The following is a 21,886-nucleotide window of genomic DNA, read 5'->3' as shown; positions in this document are numbered from 1 at the left end:
TCGTAGTGAGCCACTGCCTGAGCGGCGCAGTGGCGGCGCGCAGTGGCGGCGCGGTGAAGTAGGTACGTTTTGAAAAGGGACAGACGGAAGGACAGACCGCGTGCGCAATATATATATAGATAGTCATGCAACAAGACAGTCAAAACCTGGATTATAGGAATCTAAACGCCCCTGAATGTTCCAAAACCGCAGTCGATGGTCACCAAAATTGATGTTGACGTCTTTACTTATGATCACATCAATATCTGAAAATATTTGAATGATCGCCCAAGTATTAGGGATTTTCCTCTTCATAAAGAAGCTCACTACAAAGCTTATGTCACTTCGCGAGAGAAACACATCGTCGATAAAAAAATACACGACACGTCTTGCCACATAACACAATGCCACACTCTGAAAAATATACAGGACTCTCGCATGCAAACATTGACGTATTCATCACATATGCGCCTGCCGACCAAACCTTATTTTCAGTCAGGCTGTGATTGGCTGTTGCACATAAGACTGTCCGTCCATCAAACAATAATGAGATAATTGTTTCTTTATAGTTTATATTAGTGATAAGCAGCTCAATATTAGAATTTCACAACTCAAAAATAGCTACTATATCAAATTAAATAATAATAAAAATCAATGCCTCAAATGGCATGAGCATCTTGGTGGGCAGGCACCATGAGACATAACAACACAGCCAGCTCTCTCAACTGGCTGGATTGCTTGTTACCGAAATGGGTGTCTATAAGTACAGTACTTTGTTGTGTGCTCTGACTGTACAATAGGTGGCAGTGTTGCTACAGTATAAAAATACTCTTGAGATGATACTCTTAAATAGTCTGTTAAAACAAAACAATGTTTGGCTCCACTCTGGCCATGTTATTACCACATACTTAATCCGGTTAGGGGCGATTAAAGAAAACCCACTTCCGTCCTCGCTTAGTCCGTCCTTTTAAAAAAAATTCAAGTCGTCGGTCCCCCATGCTAAAAATTGGCAGCCATCCGGACCGTTCCATCCCAATGCCCATCTTTGCTCGGGACAAATCCACACCTTACAGGACATTCTAAGAAGACATGAGATTGTGAAGGGGCGTAATCAGGACAAAAACAGCCCAGCTGTCTTTGCGTACCTGGCCTTACATGACTGCTCGTTGACATGGGCATCAGGCCTCCAAAGTTTCAAGGGTCACCAAGATACGAACGTGCTCCTGACTAGTCCAGCAAGGGAGGGATAGGGCGGGATGTCCTTTGGGGTTTGTTGTGGTAGCTGGAGACTCGAGGTTAGTGGGAGGGCAAATACACTGCGGCGCTGCTATAATTGGCTGTCAGCAGACAGTGTCAATCAGAGGCGTCTATGAATGCTTTGCTGCTGCACCCGAATGTAGCCGCGGTCAGATCCTCCAAACCAGCTACCATATCTTTTCAAACATAACCAAAACCGTATCCTATTTCCAAATTGAAGTAACTTTGAATGGTATCATAGACACATCCGCAATCATGTTTTCTGACTGTGTTTATAAACAGGACATATGATTGAAGTAGTAGGCTCCATCTTGATATCAATCTCAGGTTTACATTTGAACCCTTTCGGGGACAGCGGTTACTACAGTGGACAGACTATACACTTATCAAGTTACAATTTATCATTATTGGTGCATGAAAGGGTTAGAAAATGAATCTAACGTCAGATTAGTGGACATCATTTCTTGATACTGCATTCCGTACAACGGTGGAAATTACATTTGCGTAGCACTTACAGACATGGCCTTTTTGCCAATTTAGGACAACCATGTCCCTTTTGTCCCAATCGTGTTTTCTGACTGTGTTTAAACTTAATCAAATGTCTGCTTTTACTTTTGCCTCATAAATTGAAATCTCTTAGGAGAGTAGCATTAAAATCACGAGGTTTCTGCTCCCTGGATCATCCTTTTACACTACATTTCTAAAGTCTTTGCCTTTGGAGGAATTTAGGATTTAATGTCGATTAAGGGGATTTAGGAGCTCCTGTGGGGCTAAGCTTGGTGAAATAAGGATGCTTTTTATTCTCCTTCCCTGTAGATGGGAATACAATGTGTGATTTACAAGTCTTCATTTTAAATTCCAACCTACACGCTATGATCTACTCAGCTGTCATGAAACTCAAAGCTAACAACAAAGAAGGCGTTTGCGCAGTCGGTGGAGTAGGAATGCTCATGCCAAAAAAACAATGCTAAAGCTAACAAAGATTGTACATTTTAACGGACAAATGCCTTCATCTGTGCATGCCTTCATCTCAAAACGACCTATGCCTTGCTTTTTCAAATTCTTCTCAAAACTGGCATGCAAGTGAAAGAGAAGTTTAACACTGCAAAAACAAGTTGTGGTCTTCTCCACCTTAACTGTGATGAAGGTATTGCAACGTCAGTGCAAGTGACTGGAAAGTAAGTACGGTAGGCTATATTTATGTCAGCAATCAACGCAGATGATTTTTCCCTGGACATTCTGCTTTTTTTTTTTTTTTTTTAAATACATAACACTGTAGTCATCATATCTCTGTTCCTTTTTGCCATCACTCATGGTGCAGAATGGTGATGGTAACAATTCTCAACTTGCTGGGACAATGTTTGCCCATGACGTCTTGATTGCTCATTGGCGGCCAAGCACAATGGCAAATTTTTAAGTTAGCGTTTTTGATGGATTTTTACAGTAAAGTTACTGTAATGTTGCTGCGTGAGGAGAGACACAGTCACCAATCCACTTCTCTTATTGAGAGCAATAATAATACATAAGGAGCACAATAGGCAGAAGATGCTGTCGGGCAAATACAGGATTTCATCCAGACCTTCGCACACACAACCTAACCAGGCCCCGTCTCTTAAAGGCACATATCTAACACAGAGATGCTGTACAATATACAGTATCTCCCTCCTCATGCTTGCATTTGTTTCCCTTAATTTATAATGGAGGTAAAAAGTCAGTTTTAATGACTTTAATAATGTGGTTTAAAGTATATGGGAGGGGGGAAAATTACCGGTCAATAGTTTCTCGATATTGCACATTGTCACCTTTTGCAAATAAGTACAACAAATTATCCGTTCACAGTAGTACTGTGTCAGAGTTAGAGTGTCACAATTATCTTTCAAACGTGAAGTGTACTGCTCCTGTTTCTACTTTAACAGACAGATCCAAAACATGAAATCTCTGAGTTCAGACCTATTCGGCTCACCGTCCCTAGGGGGCATATTTGCATGACATCTGAAGCTGTGAGCTATCAATGAGTCTTACGGCATAGAGTTCACTTAACATTTGCACTTTATTTTGTCCATTCATCTTGACAGCAACAGGAAGGGTCAAAGCCCACATGCAATATGAAAAACGTACTTCGCTAAACTCCAGTTCAGTGTACATGATTTATAGTGTGACAGGGAATTCTGTTAATAATAGCACAACGGTGTATTGGCGTAAATGAGCAACGGATTTCAGCAAGTTATCAGTCAAATGTGTTCTTTGATTCATTTAAGATCATTTCTTCAGCGACATCTTTATACTTTTGTAAGAGAACATGATGAATGGGAGCTACATGCTGGTCCAGATTTATTCATGACACTTCGAGCCTTAACGGTTCGACCTTAACGCATGTAGAGGAGCAAATCATGCATAGTGAAAGCATGTTGTGATATTGTCTCTGAATATAGAGGAGCAAGCAGGACAATTAAGTGAGTTGTCCTGCTGTCATGTAAAGGTCATGGCAACGCCACTGGCTAACTCGGCGAAGCATTGCAGGAGAGAGCATTTTCATCATATTGATGCCGTTTGGTTGAGCAAAGCCAGCGGTGCAAGCTCAACGGAAGACATGGTCCCTGATAAAACTGCTAATATGAGCTCTTTTATCACACGAGGAATCCACGTTTTTAATCTCCCAGATTTGGGGCAGAACCAGACAGATGCGCCTTTCTCTCTCTTCAGTACAGGTCGGAGAATATGCCTGCTGCCTCGCACACTAAAACTGTGTCGCAAAAGCAATGAACAAGCTCCGAAGGAGACAGAAGGGGACAAACTGTGTACACTGAGTGAATGGTAAGATGCATCATGAGCATACAGAAACGTTGAGTGCAATAGACAAGGTTGACAAAGTCATATCTGTCATTCATTTCCCTGGAGGGAGGCAGGAACTTTCAATAGTCTTTTTTTTTCCCTCATCGAGACCCATTTATGAAAAGCAAGATTTAGTTTTAAAACCAGTGTTTATGCAAAGCTCGTGTTTGCTCCCAAATTGCTTCGGGCAAAAATATTGGGAGGGGAGCCCGAGAATACTTGACTTTTCCTCCCACCTCTTTACATTCTACATTTCTCTTTTTTGTGAAGGCAATTCATCACAAATGTAACGGCGGGAGAGTAAACCGTGCATCAGCTTCCACAAGCAAGGTGTTATCGAGACGGGATGTTCATTAGAATTCAGAGGCACATTCCATTATCAGCTCAAGGAAACAAACCACTGCTGTTCCTTCCCTTTGCACTGGTACCATTGTGATCCTCCATCTCTAATAGCATGAATGGGACCAGCTGACAACAGTCATTATAGACGATGATCATGCATCAGTCATGCACATCTTCACCCCTCTTCGTTTCCCCTCTGTAATTCTTACTTGTCCAAGTAGGATGGTCAGACAAGAAAATACTCCTCAGAGGTCAGAGAGGGCGACCCGACGATGTACGAGTGATGGAGGCTGTCGTCAGGATAAATGACCTCTCTGGCTGCCTAGGCCCCACCCAGGTCATTGTTCATAAGCCAAGCTGCTGTGTGTACCTGCCACCAATGACTGATTCTCGCAGTCAGGTAAGTCACTCAAGGATGCTCTATAGTCTCCAATCCAGAAACCCGACGAGCAACGAATGTATGACTGACAGTTTCTCAACAGCATTCTACTCACCAAATATAGACAGCGAGGGAAAAAAAACTTTTAGCGCCACACAACACTTCCATAACTTATATGGGAAATGGTTATGAACAACCTGGGATCCCAGAGTAAAAAAAAAAAAAAATGGCATGGCACCAACAAGGACGCCGCCATCTTACAGTACATAAACTGTGATCCTAAAATTGGCGGTCGTACTTAAGGTATGGGTTGATTGCTTGCTGACGCACCAAACTCACACTGCTTAGTATGGCTCGCAAAATGGGCAATGCGGCCATCAAAAATGCTTTAGCACAAGGAGCCCAAGCACCCGGCTTTTAAAGACATGCATTTGGTGTTTCGGAAGCGATAAAAAAGATGACCCCAAGATGGAATCAGAGGTGCCGGTGGCAGAAAAAAAAAAAAAGCGAACAGAACTGCTGATTCACGTGTGCCGTGCATATACATTCATACATTTAGAACAAGCGAACTGGTCACTTTTTTATGTTTATCTTTTACACGAACTTATGAGCCACTGATAGCAAGAACAAGGATACGGATGAAGAGTTTTCTTTTTCAGTCAGAGATTTCAAATAAAAGGATTTGATTCAACATTGCGTTTTTTTAAGACACTCGAGGAACATGCGCACCACCAACACCTAATATCTCTAAGCAAGCTGGTAGGAGTTGGTCTCTTGTTAGATCCAATACAGAATTGTGACAAATGAAGCGCCTTAGTGGTGTAATGGTCAGAATTAGTGTGATATGACTGTTTGGCTTGCAGCCTTTTTCTTTGCACAATAGATATCGCTGTCATCAGGCCAAATACGAGATGTTTGTTCAACCATTAACGTTGCATCATCAAAGACAGCGAACCATTTTCAGCACATAGCTAATTGTGACATAGGAGGTTTTGGTTTTATCCCAGTGATATAGATCTGAACTAGGAAAACATACAAAAGTGACCAAGGCCAGATTTGAAAGGAATTGCATTCATGCTGTTCAGGAACCTGGATGTGTCGCATTTAGCTTAAGGGTGACTTATCATTCGGTATTGAGTAAAATATCGAGTCCTGTAAGTACAATGTTTGGTTGTAGTCTGTCGTTAAATCTAAAATAACTGTGGGGAATGTGAAAATCTATAGTACTGGCTAGTTTGCTTTGTTCGCGTATGCTTACATGTTAGAGGCCATGAGTGTGTGCATATGTGTGTGTGTGTGTGTGTGTGTGTGTGTTGTATTTGTGTGTGCAAAGGAAGGACTTTGGGGAGATGAATAAGAAAGTGCATTTAGTGTGAGACAAGCAATTCAATCTCTTGAATGAAACAAGAAACAACAAGCAATCTGAGCAAAGGCGGAGGTGTGTGGGTCTCTGCAAATGTGTATCATTTTTCACAGGCTAATGGACATTCACACAAACACCGAAGAAGCACACCCACACATTTGAATCGTGGGGCAATGTGTTGGTCGAGAAGAATCTCACATTTCTGCCAGATCTTACATGCTAGAAAGGAAGAGCATCACTACTGCATGTCACAGTGGGCTGGTGTCGAGCCGTTCCATCATTGCAAACTCGTAGTGGTCAAATGTATTTTGAAACAGAACCATCAAAGCGGCACCACTACTCGTAAGCCAGTCACGTAGCTCATTGAATCACACAATCAATGACGCAATTATGGTGTTAATATATGAAAAAAAACAAAAAACTAAAGAAGCAGGAGGTAGAAGACCAAGGGTTGTGTTTTGTGTGTGCGTGTGTCCCCGTCAGGTCCTGTGAATTGAACTTGGAAAAGCAGGTGTAATTGGGGGTGGGGAAAAAGAAAAGGGAACCCTGTGGTTTCCCAGGTTAAACGAGATCAGATATCCTCCCTCCATTTCCGACCTAGACCACCGACAGATTGTTGTGCCCCCCCCCACCCCACTCATGTTTGTCATTGTTTCTTTGGACTCAGCGACAGAGGCAAAAGCATGAACGAGGTGTCACTCGATGAGGCTCTCTCTCACACCCAAATCATTTCATCCACAGCCGTGCTGAAAAATCATAGACTCTGGAGAATATTAACACTGACTTAATCAGTTAAAGAGGGTCCTCGCTCGAGAACAGAGCTGTTATATGACATTTCAAGGTTAACGGTGTCGGAATGTCGCCCCGCGGCACAAGTCGTGCTCACTTACTGCGCTTCATTTGATTAGTTTCATGTTTATGTTTTTCAGACAAATATTGATTTTTATTTTAATTATGAGTTCACGATTGCATTAGCATAATTAGGTGATTGCTATATAGCAGGTTCTGACGTACAAATTCGGGTTGAGTTGCCAGAAGAATAGAAAACAGTTGGGCGACGAGGAACTCTGTGATTCTTATTTTATGGTTTCATTGGTCTACAAAAGGAAAAGTGTACTCCAAAGTCAGATATAGGCAACATTCTTTTTGAAATGTCAAAAAGTTGGAATTCAATCTCTCATCTTGCATTGTATGAGTCGAGAGCAAATGAGATGTCAGCTCACTCAGAGATACACGACTTACTTCCCAGGCAAAGATTTACACACATTAAAATGATTTTTTTACATTTTAACAATGCTATTACTCCTGACAATATCATTAAAGGTTCATGCCAATCTTATCCGTACATGTTTTTGTTTAGAAAAACACTAACAAATACAATTATCACTGCCCCTCCTTTCTTCTTGAAAGGGGAAGTCAACCCTTGCCATTTCTTTACAATTTGTTCTATGCAGCCCCACGAGTCGAAAAACTATATTCTGATTAAATTTGTGTTTGTGGAATATGAATTAAGTAGCAACATCCACATGTTTTTATCCATCTCAGGGGGAGGCCATTTTGCCAGCTGCTGTCGACTGAAAATGATATCACAGTTGCTCAAAGTTCAGGTAACACCCAATCACGGCTAAGCTGTTTTCTGAAATTGAGCAAAATAAAAAAATGAAAAGACACAGATTTAAAAATGCACTTGCCGTTGTTTTTCAATTGCCAGATTTAAAGCATTGGTACAAACAACAGAGATAATTATGAAATAACATTTTATGATCCACTATGATCCTACATATCCCACTCGCATGACTGCAAATGGGCAAAATACGATTGATTGCCACTTTCAGTGGTGGCTGCGAGCTCGTTGTTAGCAGCTAAACTGCTAATGTTTCCGTGGGTAAATTTGAAAATATAAACATTTTTTGTTATTGTTGCACCTTGACTGCAGCGCTCAGGGAGTGTTGTCATGTATGTATCTTTCACATATCACGTATGACAAGAGAGAAAAAAATTCAACTGCGGTGAAAATCATTCTTGAGCAGGTCAAGGTGGAAAGTGCGTAAATTTGCCACAGACTGTGTATGTTTTATTGTATGAGCAACACAGACAGTGAGCTGACATTGGGTAAGAGTTCTTTTTGAAAAATTCAAATTACAGTTTGATTTTCACCCATTAAGTCATATACATCCAAAAATCAAGACGTGTCAAATGCCCCAGTTGGTGATCCTACAAGTGGTTGCACATAAATCGAAGCTCGCCAGTGACTGGTTCGGTAAAGGCGTATGAGGGAATAAAACGTTCAAGCACCAGGATGACGGGAAGTGGAAAAGACAGAGTTTAAAAAGAAGCGACTGTAGATGTCCTTTTTTTTTTATCGCCACCAAATACAAAATAGCTTTCAACACGACTATCTCTAAAACTGGGAAAAAAAAAACAAAAGTAAAAATCCCAGTATTGAAGAAATATCCAATTTCTGACATCTGCCGAGCTTACTGATAGTCAATCTCCATCTCTCAAGTCCGCAAGCACACTAGTGAGCCTCCAATCCAACTGGCAGTAGAAATCGGGCCAGATTCTAATCAATTACAGTGAAGTGCAGTGTTTACATTCAGTTAATGGTTGAGAAAAATTAAAATTTTTGAGAAGGGGGGGGGGGGTTACAACCGCCTTGAGCCATCACAAGTGATTTCAAGGCCACTTCACTACCATTTGAGGACAAGGGAGACTTAAGATCACAAGGATGCTAAAAGTGGGTTGAAGCCCAAGTTATGAAACAGAAAGACAACAACTATGGGGCGTGGTCCGTGCAACGTCCGGAACCACTGTCATCCAATTCCTGCAGGTCCACCGGGTCTGCCCTTGGCACTGGTAGCCTGAAAGCAGCACAAAAAGAATAAATCACAACACTTTTTCTTTTTTTTCCAAATGACAAAACATAACCCCCAACCACACACAAAATATGAACTACAATAAACCTTTGCGAGATGTTATCAGCTTCAATCAATCAACATTTAAAGCAGAAAATCCTCCATTGGGTCGTGTTTCTTTCAGCAGCTATGCGGTGATGGAGACAAAGCGAAAGCTAAATTGCTGAGACCTGCAGCAATCAGGGGCTGGCTGATAGATTCAGTCTCACCGGGGATGGGCCACACTCATCATAAAGTGTTCTAATTGCACACTGCGGAAACATTGTTGGAGCATACTCATCACTGTGGAAATGTTCTCTGTCTAAATTTGGTCGACAATTTTTTTAACCAATAGATATAACTTGTCAGTCACTACAGGAGCTGTTCATTTTACGAATTGATAAGTCCATGTTTTGAAAACAACTTTGATGATACAATGTTAATATGGAGGGATGTTTTTCTGAAAAATTGTGGTTTGCGTAGTGCGAGTGCAATGGGTTGAATTAGAAGTTAGGTCATTCATGCACTTGTGTCCAAAAGAGTTAGAGAGGATAAAAGTGTAAAATGTGCAGCTGAAATGATTTTTCGGAATTTGTTCAAAGACATTTCGCCAAATGTCTTTGGCGTGAGGCACTTTTGGTATACAAGAAAGGTATTTCACTGGGCCGCCACCAGCACTTGTGTTCTATAAACAAAGCTGTGGCAGAATTTAAGTCGGTATGAGATTGATGCACAAGTTCATGCATTGTAAAGAATGGGTGTTCTTTAAATGAGAGATTTCTGAGTTACATGACCACTTTGTCAGTTGTTCAAAGACGAATGTGATGACGTTTTTAACCTAAAAGGTATAGTTTAGACCAGTGTTTTTCAACCCCTGTGCCGTGGCACACTAGTGTGCCGCAAGAGATTGTCAGGTGTGCCGCGGCAAAATATCCAATTTGTGTGCCTGTGCAACCCAGAAAGTAATCGTGTAGTACCCTCCCATACCGCTAGGGAGCAGCAACAGCGAGCCAATTGCCTTGCCTTGTGTTTAGACGAGAGGCAAGCGAATTTGTGACGCATGAATGTAGGACGATGGTGAAACAATAAATATGAAAGATGAGAAAATACTTTCTTCTTCGTTCATTTGATTCCAATTCAAGCTGTTATAACGTCATTCTTCAGAATCACATAACAGCGACCCACCAGGCTTCTCGTTCTATCTGCCCCAGGTTGGTTATTGCTGTTCTGTTTTACATTCCTCTGAATGGGTTGTAACTGGAAAGTAAATTTCTTGGGTGTTTCTTGATTACTTAGCCAATAAATCAGACTGTGATTCTGATAAACGGCATGCTTGATTCAGTAACATGGTACTATAAAGGATACTTTCACAAAATCAGGAACGCGGACACACCGCACTGTTTTGCACATTCATAATTTTTCTTCAATGATTGTGTTGTTAAAATGGAGGGAAGCCACAATCGAAATCACGATTGAATTTTGAAGAATTGCTCAGCCGTGATGCAAAGTGAGTGAAATACTGTGCAGGATTAAGGCAACGTTATTCCCAGCATATTTGAAAAACTTAAACCCACACCTTGCTTTGAGCGCATTTCACATTCCCCCTTACGTTCTCATATTCAGTCATATCTGACCTGATGAAAAATGGATGAATGTGATGATCAAATGGCAAATGTGACGAAAAGAGCTCTTCCTGAAATGTGCCCGAAGCTACATCATATACCCCATTCACATCGGAAACACATCCAGAACAAGAGACCCCCGATGACATAGGAGGAGGTTTACGTTTGTTTTGTTTTGTTGTTTTTTTTTAGTAGCTTTGACTAAATGGCTACAATTATGAAGTTGTGCAAACCCAAGACTTTATCCATATCCTATCTCAGTATGTGTGGCCTCTTCATACACAATTTGGCTGACGACTGTGGAATTGCTGTACTAAAGAGTCTGAGATATGTTGAATCTCGTGACTATAAACTGTGAAATGTCTCATACTTGATAATTGGATGCACTTAGGATGAGACCCAGCTCTTGTGATTTTTTTTAATTGCCTGGCCTTTTACTCTAAGCATGTGGAGGCAGACATTTATGACTAGCCGAAGTGGCAGAGATTAATGCTATGACTGCCAAAAATCTGTGCAAGAGCAGGTCTTTAATTTTGTAAGCCATTGTGCGAGAAATGAATACGTTTTTGAAGAATGGTTTCTTTTCAAGCAACAAATTGATGGAATCTACAGAAACCTGATGTTTTTTTGTTGTGCGGCCACATGATTGCATTGCCTGACCTCACCTGCCGTCTCCCCTCCAAGGACATATTTCCATCATCCGCAGCCGCTGTCATTATGAAGCAGCAACGACACTGTTCTACCTCCACCGCATCACTTTTTCAACCCGGGCGAGGAGCGGCGGGATTTTTGAGGGAAAGGAAAAACCAAAATCTTTGATATAAGCCAATGATAGTGCTGAGCTGGAGTGCTCCCTGGATATTTATGTTTGCAGAAACAAAGAGCTGATTTCTCTCCCGTCATACACTTCCTGGGGAGACACCACTCAAAACTCACCACAGGGCTTCTCACAAGCCAGAACAAACTTTAATGATTGTATAACACTTTTTTTGTATTTTAAGAACACCGCAGCACGCAGCAGCCCCACAAACACGTGCATCTTGGCAATGCTACAATACAAGCAAGACAGCCAACAGATCAGATGACGTGAATACACCCACATGCAGCAGTTGCTATAGTTTCTCCCATCTCACTTTGGTGTACATTCAGTGGATTAATTATTCAATAGTGATGTTCCCATTCAAAATTCTTGGCAACAGTACCACGTGTACATTCCTCGACCACACTAATTTTACTGAGCATTCAAACCGGCTCACAGGCTGCTCAGGCTGCTCAGGCTTTGTTGTTAGCAGCACACAAAAAGTCTCCTCCTGTCTTAGATGGCATCCGGGAAAAAATGTCTTGGCATATTATACATGTGAACAGACAAATACATATGATGTATTTGTCTGTTCACATGTACTGTATAATATGACATATGGCATCAAAGCATGGCCTAAACCAAATTGAGTTGTTATATAAAGCCCGTCTTGAGTAAGACTAAGGACACAGATGCAATAACTTATTCATTCCACCCACAGGGAAAAGGGGCCTTGAGAGAAAAAGGCCAGTGACAGAAAAAGGACAGAGAGGAGCCTTGACATGCAGCAAAATGTCAGCAAGTGCTTGATACATCCTCAAGTGCAAAGTTAAAGCCCCTGCGTTGCTCTCCTTCTCTTCTCGTTCATTTATCTTCCCAGCCCTATAATAAAAGATCATTTGACTGTGCGGGTGTGTGTCCGTGATTATGGGTGTGTCATTCCTGTCACCTGGGTTCTCTGCTTCTATGACTTATTCATAAGCATTAATGTAGTCAATGTATTATTGATCCGGACCGATCATTGCCTCTTCCCCTTGGTGTGACCGTGGCCTGAGGATGGGGTGAGATCCGGAAAGGAAATCTGGCACGCTGGCCGCGGAAAAGCACCAGTACTGTACATGACAGTCAAAACACCAGTGGCAAACAAACTCATGGCAAACTACTGTTGCTGGACACATATTACAGTGTTTTGCCGAAAACTAAGACCATAGGTTTTGTCTGTCTCTTGAAAACATACCCGTCAGAAAGCACACTACATTACAAGACTGACAATGCAAGACTGGTCTCTATTATTCCATTCCCTTTCTGGGGTCTCAAATTTCTGAGGGCCCCTGATGAAGTTTAAATGTACTGCTCCAAGCAAGTGTGCTGTGCATCATCTAGTAACACTCCCAATATTTGTAGCAGCCTCACAAGCTTGATCCAGATATATTGACTTGTGAATCAGACGACAATATCTTAGATATGATAGATAGTGTGTGTGTATGTCTGTGTGTGTGAGAACGCAGTCACCAAGAGAGGAACCAAAGAGCTACAGTAGATATATAAAAATCTATGTAACTGTGATCAAACGCAAGGTCTTTAATCCATAAAACTAATGAGGCTAAGATAAGGTTTTGTTAATTACGATGATACTAATGCAGCGTGTTATACCGGAGACAAATTCCTTGTGTGTTCTGCATACTTGGCCAATAAAGATGATTCTGATTCTAAATAATTTCAAAACGTATCTCACCAGCATGACTCATAAAAACGTCTTGGAGAGGGTAAAAAAAAAATTAGATTAAGTGTGCATTCTTTGTTATAACCGGAATGGGGCTGGTGTTCAGAGCTAACCAGTCATATTCAAACTCAGGTTAAATGAGGGTCAGCACACATCGGCCACCTTCGTTTATTCATTCCAAAGAAAGTCTTATCCTACATTTTTTTGTTTTTGCTCTCTATCAGAAGCCTTAAACATTTGGAATTATCACCAAAAACCTTCAACTTGGGCTACATTGGACCAGAACACATTTTCCTATGCGTTTGGGAGATTCTACGATGCAAGGCCGATCCTTTTGGCCGTAAATCCAAAAGGTAGGATTGGCACAGGCACATCACTTGTTCGTCACCAACTGAACACCATACGTACCTTTAGTGAAGCAGGGTGGTGGCAGCGTCATGCTTTGTAGCTGTTTTTCATTGAGAAATGGAAATGACGCGTTTGGCAATTTGGACACAATATGTTCAAAATTACTTACGTAACAATATGAAACAACAATACGAAATTCACGATACAATAATTATTGGCGATATTAATGTGTGTGTGTGTGTGTGTGTGTGCGTGTGTGTGTGTGTGTGTGTGTGTGCGTGTGTGTGTGTGCGTGCATGTGTTTACATCTGAGATAAATTTGTAAGAGTGAAAAGTCCCCTGTAGTGAAAAATTTCTTGTTGCAAGTATGATTTCGTTGCACAGGAGTTTCACTGCATTGTGAAAAATGAAAATATCATACTGGGAAAAAAATCACCGCAGAACACCAAATACATATGAAATAAACATGATCAGGTGCATGTAAATGGCTCATTGATACAATGCTAATTAACTGAGGTCATAATTCTACACACGTATAGTTAACAATAGTACAGGTAACATTAACCTCATAAAGGATATCTTATCTTATAGTACATAAACGACCTACAATCAACCTAACAATGTTGAGCGATTTACTGGCTAATGCATGTGCACGTTGTGAATCAAGTCAATTTGTGGAAGAACTAAAACATGTTATGTTGGCCTTCATATGGCGATTAGCGTGGGCCTTAAACATAGGTGGCCACAACGTACCTAATTCAAATTAGACTGCACTAATAAACTAACCACCAGAGGGTGCTGGAACTGTACAAAATGGAAACAATCTGGAGTTTTAAAAAGATGTGCTGATATTGTGAACACAACTATGTCTAATTGCAATGGCCCATTTTGTTCTGTTTGCCACGGAAGCCTGACTGAGGATCATTTCAAGGCAGGCCGCACACATACTTTTCATCGGCGTACGTCTCTGATCTTTCAACACAGAGCAAGAATTTGTTTTTTTTTATTGTTTGTATCCTAATGATAAGAAATGTGAGGGAGGGGAAACAAGCAGAGCCAAAGAACCATTACACAGAATTGAAGAGTCATCGTGTGGGGAAACACAATTGATCAGGGGGAGATTTTGCAGGCAAAACAACAGTAGCAGCTCTTGTACTGTCAAAAAATACTCGTGTTGATTATAAGACTCAAGTGAGACAATGTTGAAGAGGCCGTGTGGAATGTGCATCACAGTTTTACCTCCATAATTTTATTACAAAGAGGCCAGAATCATTAAAGTAGCGCTGGGCGATAATTCAATATCAATATGCTCCTTTTAATCGGCAGCAAGCAGCCGCCTCCAAATACAAAGCAGCTCAACCAATGACAGGGAAGTGTGCGCGTGCGTGCGGTTTAGATGTTTGGTTTTCATTCCAAAGTACAGATTTTAAAATAAATCCTCAACTCTTTCTTCGACTAATCCACCAGATTCCATCGATAATTTATGGTTGAGACAACCACACAGGTTTAGGATTTATTTGAAAACCCTTTGACATTAATACATCCTCTAATGCTAGTTCAAACTTCTCTGCCAAAAGAAAACTATATTTTCTGGTTTGCAGCCGTGGAAGTGTATATTGCGTTGAGAAGACTTAGCAATTCAAGGCATTTTAACAAAGGACTGAAGGTGAAGATTCTTTTTTGACCAACTAAATCCAGATTTTGGCTTGCCGCAAAATTCAGATGTCCACGGCAGTTTCTAATATTTCTCTGGAATTTTAATAGTCATTACATACTGTAGATTTGTGAAGCGTACCTGTAACAGTTTTCTTTCATATAAACTGCAAGAGAAAACTGTCTCTGTTTATAAAAATAAATAAATAAAAACGATGATTTATCTGTTCTTAAATCAAATGTTATTTCACACTTTATGCAGGTTACATTAATTAGTGGACACATCATAGAAATCATTGAAATAACATTTGATTTCTTAATTCCTGCTAAATAAATAAATAAATATGGCAGCCAAAAAGAGGCAAGGGACATTTTTCCCCCTGAAAAACAATACAACACCCGGTGGCGTTTCCAGCCTGTTCTAGAGACTTAATCGGCTCATGGAAGAAAGGAAGAGATGGGGAAAAACAAAAAGGCAATGCATCATGGCAGGGACAAATATAACCCAGGGTTTAATATAACACTTTGTGTGTTCTCAAGCTTACTCATTGCGGCAAAGTGAAACTACTGAGAATAAATAAATCTCATCACCCACCAAATGCTCATACATGGCATGATGTGGTGAGTAAAGGCAGCGCCAACGATTCCTTCCAAAGGTTCACATGAAGCCGACCGTTCGTGATGCATGTATTATCCCGAGGATACCTGCATATGGACTGAACAGCTGGGCGGAAAGGTCAGCGATGTACAATTTAAGACTGAGCTGACGATGGGGGATCACACAGATTTCTGTGTTGCAGCAGGTGTGAAGAGTTGGATGGTTATGTTAGCATAAAATGGATGAATTCCCAATCCTTTTAAACACAGATGCCAACTGTTAATCACAGAGACAAATTAATGCAGAGACATTATGATAATGCCATTTGACCTCATTCTTACATTGGCTCATTTGGTGCTTCAACAGCTCTTGTGTCCACATGGGGCAATAGAGAGCTCATCCAAGAACTTCAATCCTCTCGAACCAACGTGGGCTAAAATGTGCATAACGAACACTTGATATTTTTTGCTAAGTATACTCAGCAAATTCCACGATTGAACAGATGCTTCTTGTATATTTTTGAAGAAAGTATTTTAACAAATATTCTTAGGTACCAGATCAAATTGGTAAATGTTAAAGTTAGGAGGGCCCACCAAAGGGCCCTCCGCCATCTGCCAAAACAAAATCGCTGATGCACGTCGTCAGCTGAGTACATGTGTGAACATGTTATACATCTTTTAAAAGCTGAGTGTCTGGAGATTTGAATGGTACCATGCATGTTACAATTGTCAAATTTGAACCGGAATTTGGGGAGACCTCAAGCTTTGGTCCTGTAGTGACCTAATCAACATTCTAAATCCATTTTAAAGGCAGATTTTGTGAAAAGAAATTGGACGAACATAAGATTCACCCTTTTTTTTCTATTTTCGAACATCCATAGTTCAGTGACAGGAGCACTTACAGACTTTTACTGTACAGAAGAAATATTCATAATAACAATAATAACATTTTGAACTTTTCAAAAAGAGACCAAAACTATGCTGATAATCCAAATGGTTCAAGAACAGCTACAAATTTACTTTGGGTTCCATAGGTGTTTTTGGCAACGTTGCCCTCGGTTTTACTGTATCTTCTACACGAAAAGGTGCACTGGGTTATGAGGTGTACCTTCAATGAATGGTCTATTTTGTATTTTTTTTTTTCAAATACAGTTTTGGACTCGCATGGATTCGCATTCTAAGACACAATCTACAATGCATCCACTAAATGGAGCTACGCTTAAGGAAAAGCCAACAGAATGCTGTTGAACTACACCCTGATTTATATAGTGACGATCAGATGTCAGTAAATGTTATTTATTAAAGCAGTGACACAGTTGACTTAACCAACAGCAAGTTACAACATTGACTCATTAATGTTGAACTCTCTTGCCGCTGCTCCATTTCCGTGTTCAATTGCGAAACCGATCGCCCTAGGTTTGAACTCTGCGTTGTAAGCATGTCTCTGGCAAGGAGCCATTTTGGGGTTGACATATTACCGTAATGACCATACACAAGGTGCATCAGATTTTAAGGCGTGCTATGAGATTTTAAAAAAATGCAAGGCTTTTAGGTGCGTGTTTTAGTGCAGAAAACACAGTAAGTTAATAACTTTGGAAACATCATTATACAATACATGTTTAAGTGGTAGCCTGAGTTACACATTTCATAATCACCAAATTTTCTGTCTCAACCTGCATCACATTTCAGTCTTTTGTTCAGTTTGTTGCACTTAAGTGTCAGTCAGTTCACACTGCTGGGAGTGTAAGTTGACAGTTTCTGTTGTAAACTTTATTGTGTCACATGGGATTGGGCATGGCCTGATGTCTCTGAGTATTTAAGCTTGAGTGGGCTCAGTGACACATTGTCAGAACGTCAAGCTATCTTCCATGTCAAATCGTCAAGCTTTCTTCCATGTCGTCTGCATCCAGACCAGCTGTCTGTTATTACGTCCTTTTTATTTTTGTAAATAAAGACTTTTGTTTGCCACTTCCTTGACCTCTCTGATTCTGGGTCGAAATTCTGCTCCTCTCGTGACAGCATGTTCAGACTCGTCATGCACCCAAGCAGACTCCGGTTTAGGGCAGACCTAAACACAATCCATCAAGCCGCCAGTGCTCGGCGTGCACTGCTCGGCAGACGTGAGCATCTCCTGAGGGATATTACAGAATCTATTTAGAAACTTTCCACCACTGTCGACACGAATGCCGTCCAGCCAATTTCCAGCGATTTGCCTCAGATGTCACCACTTTCTGTAATCCATCCCCACATTTCGAATGAGGGAGTGATCGACTCCCCTTCACGTGAATATTATTCCGGGGAGGTAGGAGCTTGTGGCTAATTCCTTTCTTAACTGTTGGTCTTCATGCAGCAACTTCGCGTGTATTTGGGTGGTTGCGGTAAGATGGCCAATGTTAACTTGCTTTGAGGAAGAGCAGGGGGGTAGGCCAATTATGAGACTGACCTTTGTATTCAGAATAAATGAGCACTGCAGGCTAGCTTTCTGTGCCGCTCGCGAATATTATCGCACCATGGTATACTGTATGCAAAATTGTAAATGTAATATGGTTCAATGTTGATGTAAAACACCGAATTTGATGGGTTGTCCTTTGCAACATTGCTACATCATTCAACAGCAAGTCATATTTAGAACGGCCGCAAAAACAGTGGCCGAGACTCTTGAAATGTGATGGCAAAAGCCCACACGCTGCAAACGCAGTTCAGTTGAACCCACCCTACATCTGTGGAAAAGCAAGGGGCCATGCTGTGTGGTGCCAGGCCAGGCCGAGCGTGGTGCTGTTTGGGAACGGAAACGCGACAAGAATCTTTGTACACCTTTTGTTTTTTTTCTGCGTGCATGAGCTGCTAATTATTTATAATATCTTTATAGCAATTCTATATATGTTCTGCATGAACTTTTTTTCATACACACGTTTGATAAATGAGGCTCTAGGAGAGGGAATTTGGACAAAATTTCAAACTGGTTCATTCTTCATGAGCACAGATCCTGCCATAATTTGTCTTGCTGAAGAATATTTTTAGCCTCTGATTATCACATGCGTACACATGCCCACAAATTTTGATGAAGATCTATCACCATTTTTGTATATTATGCCACGGTAGTGTACTCGTTGCACACTGAAATTCAATTGGGCTAACAATAAACACAGCAATTACATTTGTTTCACTTTATCCGATTGTGTGAGGCATTTTTCAACACTCATGACAAATATGTCGGCGGGAATTCATTTTAGCCACCTCCCCCCAAAAATCGATATCAATTAAATTGTGTAGAAAGAAAAAAAGTTTAATCCAACATTACATTACCTCTCAAGTTGTGGGTTAGGGGTCCTGCTATTTTGCAGGTAACGGCTGTAATTTATGTACAAAAAACCCCCACAGTATGTTTTTTGTTTGTTTGTTTTTTGTTCAAACAGTTTGTTATTCGAGGCTGTATCTTTTATACGTGCATTGAGGAATGTGTTATAATGAATTAAAATACTGTATATTAAGAGCACATATTTTGCACATACACATTTACTGTATCCATATTTTAAAAAAAACTTGTGGACCCCCTCTAACATTTAAGTTGCATATCCCTGTTCTATAGTTTTGATTTCAACCAAACAAACATTACAATAACATAAGAAAAACTATATTGTGGGGCTGGAATGGATTGATTGCATTACCATTCAGTTCAATGAGACACATTACCGAGATTTGCAAACATTGCAGGTTGCAAACACAGTCAGGGGACGAATTACATTCGTAACCTGAGGTTCCAGTGTAATTTTAAAGACTGTAAACAATGTTTAATAGTCTAAACAAATATACTTATAAAATCATTTGCAGTGACTGGCAATGTTAAAAACTGAAGTATTCTATTGTAACACTTTATGTAGCAAAGACCATGAGGAGTTCTCACCAAATTACTTTTAATAGGAGTATGTTCTTATTAGCATATAATTACTGCCTCAAGAGGAAAGTAAGATTGTTGCCAAGCTCCGAGCAGCTACTCATCACGGAACCCGAAGGCACAAGTTCCATTTATTGTACTGCATTATACAACTCCCTGGTCAGGCAATGATTTTTGCCAGTATAGCAAAACCTGTCTTTTCAATACATTATGTATTTCAAGCACGAAATGGGACTTTAATTTGAAAATTCTATAATGCAGTCTTCAATGTTTCTTGAAGTTTGAATTTCATGCCCAAATGAGAGAGAAGTCAGAGAAAATACGTACATTGGAGAGATAAAGCGTTATCTATTCTTCTGAAAATGCACAGCTTCAGCTTAGAAGTAATGAACAGTCAGCACCAACAGTACATTGGCTCCACGTTTCATTTTACTTTTAAGGTCTTATATTCAGACTTTGTCACCGCCTACTGCGTGATATCACCTCGTCAGATTGTATTTTATGTACCGTATATGGTCTCCTTCCAATCACTTGTGACTATTCCGATATTCTGCCGCTCTGGCCTATCCTCTCAACCTTTTTGCTATCCCAACAAAAAGCTCCGTCTTTTCAGGGTTACTTTGGGATACCTTTTTAGGCAGACGTGATGACTGAACTGCCTTTTTCACAGTGCCAAACAACCATTATGAGGGCCGACTGGTCACAGTAGTGCATACACACTTGGCAGGCTGGTAGCCTACCTCCTGTTGCCTCTTTCTCACAGCCCCTTCTCAAACAGTAAACTGCCGTCGCCATCTGAATCAGCAAAATGACCAGGTTCCCTGACATGTTACCACAGAAACTGGATTGCACTGGAGGGGCTTTGAAATTAAAATGCACCCCCGTTTACACCCCGTTAAGAAATGATCATGACTCCTACTCTTTCTGAACCCTCCTTAGTAGTGGAGGGCCATCGGAGGCACAGATGGCACGGAGGACAAAAGATGAAAAAGTACTGTGAAACAGAGCTCAATAACAGACTGCCAATGAGGCAAAGCCTACTGTCACATCAAAAATTAGGCCTTGACATATACTGTATGACACGTAGGAAACCATTGTCATAAACCAAAGAATGCATCCAACAAAACAATCCAAAATACACATTTTTTTCCCAAGACAGAAAAAAAATAAACATTAAAATACTGTATGTATTTTACTGTTGCGATTTTTTGGGGGGATACACCTGCATTGCACTTTTTGTTATATAAACAGTTTTTGGACAGTATATTTTTGTATTTTATTGATTGTGTTAGTACACATGCATTTTGTCAACATACTTGCAGGTTCATAAAGGACATGTACATTTCCCAAATGAGGAATTTCTGTTATCAGAAAAATTGGACAGAGCAAACACGAGTACTAGAGAATATTTACTGTATATACATTTACAAATGTATTTGTCTCGTATTTTCTGGCTAATCAATATTTAAACAGCTCATCATAATGCTCGCCCTAAATGTTAAAATCAGTGTGAGTCCTAGAAACTTGGGGGTTATCAGATGCACTTTTAATGGTGGCACAATTCTGCCGTTTCATATTTAAAATGATTTTCTAGTCTTGTCAGGTGTGGTTAGTCATTTAGTATTGAAGTGGGGAAGACGCGGCGATTTGTAATTTTCAACCAGTCGAATTAAATGAATTCTGGTGGTGGTAGTGGTGATCTCACACAGTCATACAGAGTTATGACAACATTTCTGCTGACTCCATCTGCACAAAGTAGAACAAATCAAATGTACAAATCATGTTGCAAAGTGTGTTGTATCATGATAATGTCTCATTATCGTTTTTTTAAGCATTGGTATTCCACACCCACAGACAGTAAAAATGCTCTTGACTTTTAATAAGTTTGGAGGTTGGCAACAATTTGAAATGTGAGCTCCCAACGCCTTTGGGGTGGAACATCATCACTGAGCCGAATGTGCAATTTTGTGCCTCTCAGTGTGTTCAGTACAAGCACTTAAGTCATAGTTGCTGCTGCGGGCAATTTACCCTGTGAGTTGGAATTTTCAAAAGAACACCTCTGAAATTTCAGTTTACACAGCTCACTTCTAACTTCAAAGGAGAATTGGATACTCTGGCATTTTCAGTTCAACCCACAAACATAATAAGATAAGATAAGATAAGATAAGATAAGATAAGATAAGATATCCTTTATTCGTCCCAC

General features: G+C 40.5%; 1 protein-coding gene across 8 annotated transcripts in view; it reads right to left on the bottom strand.

The window, feature by feature from the left end:
* Window positions 1-21,886, bottom strand: part of trim44 (tripartite motif containing 44) — a 71,129-nt gene that overhangs the window by 10,600 nt on the left and 38,643 nt on the right. For 6 of the 8 annotated variants that reach the window (XR_007961609.1, XR_007961610.1, XM_052060121.1 and 3 more), the window contains one exon: window positions 8,201-9,013. The exons of the other annotated variants lie outside the window; for them this stretch is intronic. Coding sequence is in view for 4 of the 6 variants with exons in the window: in XM_052060121.1 (XP_051916081.1) it covers window positions 8,929-9,013 (85 nt within the window). In the remaining 2 variants the exon portion in view is untranslated. Of the gene's footprint in view, window positions 1-8,200; window positions 9,014-21,886 lie in introns of those variants that run through there. 8 annotated transcript variants of the gene reach the window in all.

This window comes from Hippocampus zosterae, chromosome 3 (genome assembly GCF_025434085.1).
Source record: "Hippocampus zosterae strain Florida chromosome 3, ASM2543408v3, whole genome shotgun sequence".
Taxonomy (NCBI): domain Eukaryota; kingdom Metazoa; phylum Chordata; class Actinopteri; order Syngnathiformes; family Syngnathidae; genus Hippocampus; species Hippocampus zosterae.
Note: the sequence above shows the minus strand (reverse complement) of the source record. Positions and strands in the feature narration are given on the sequence as shown.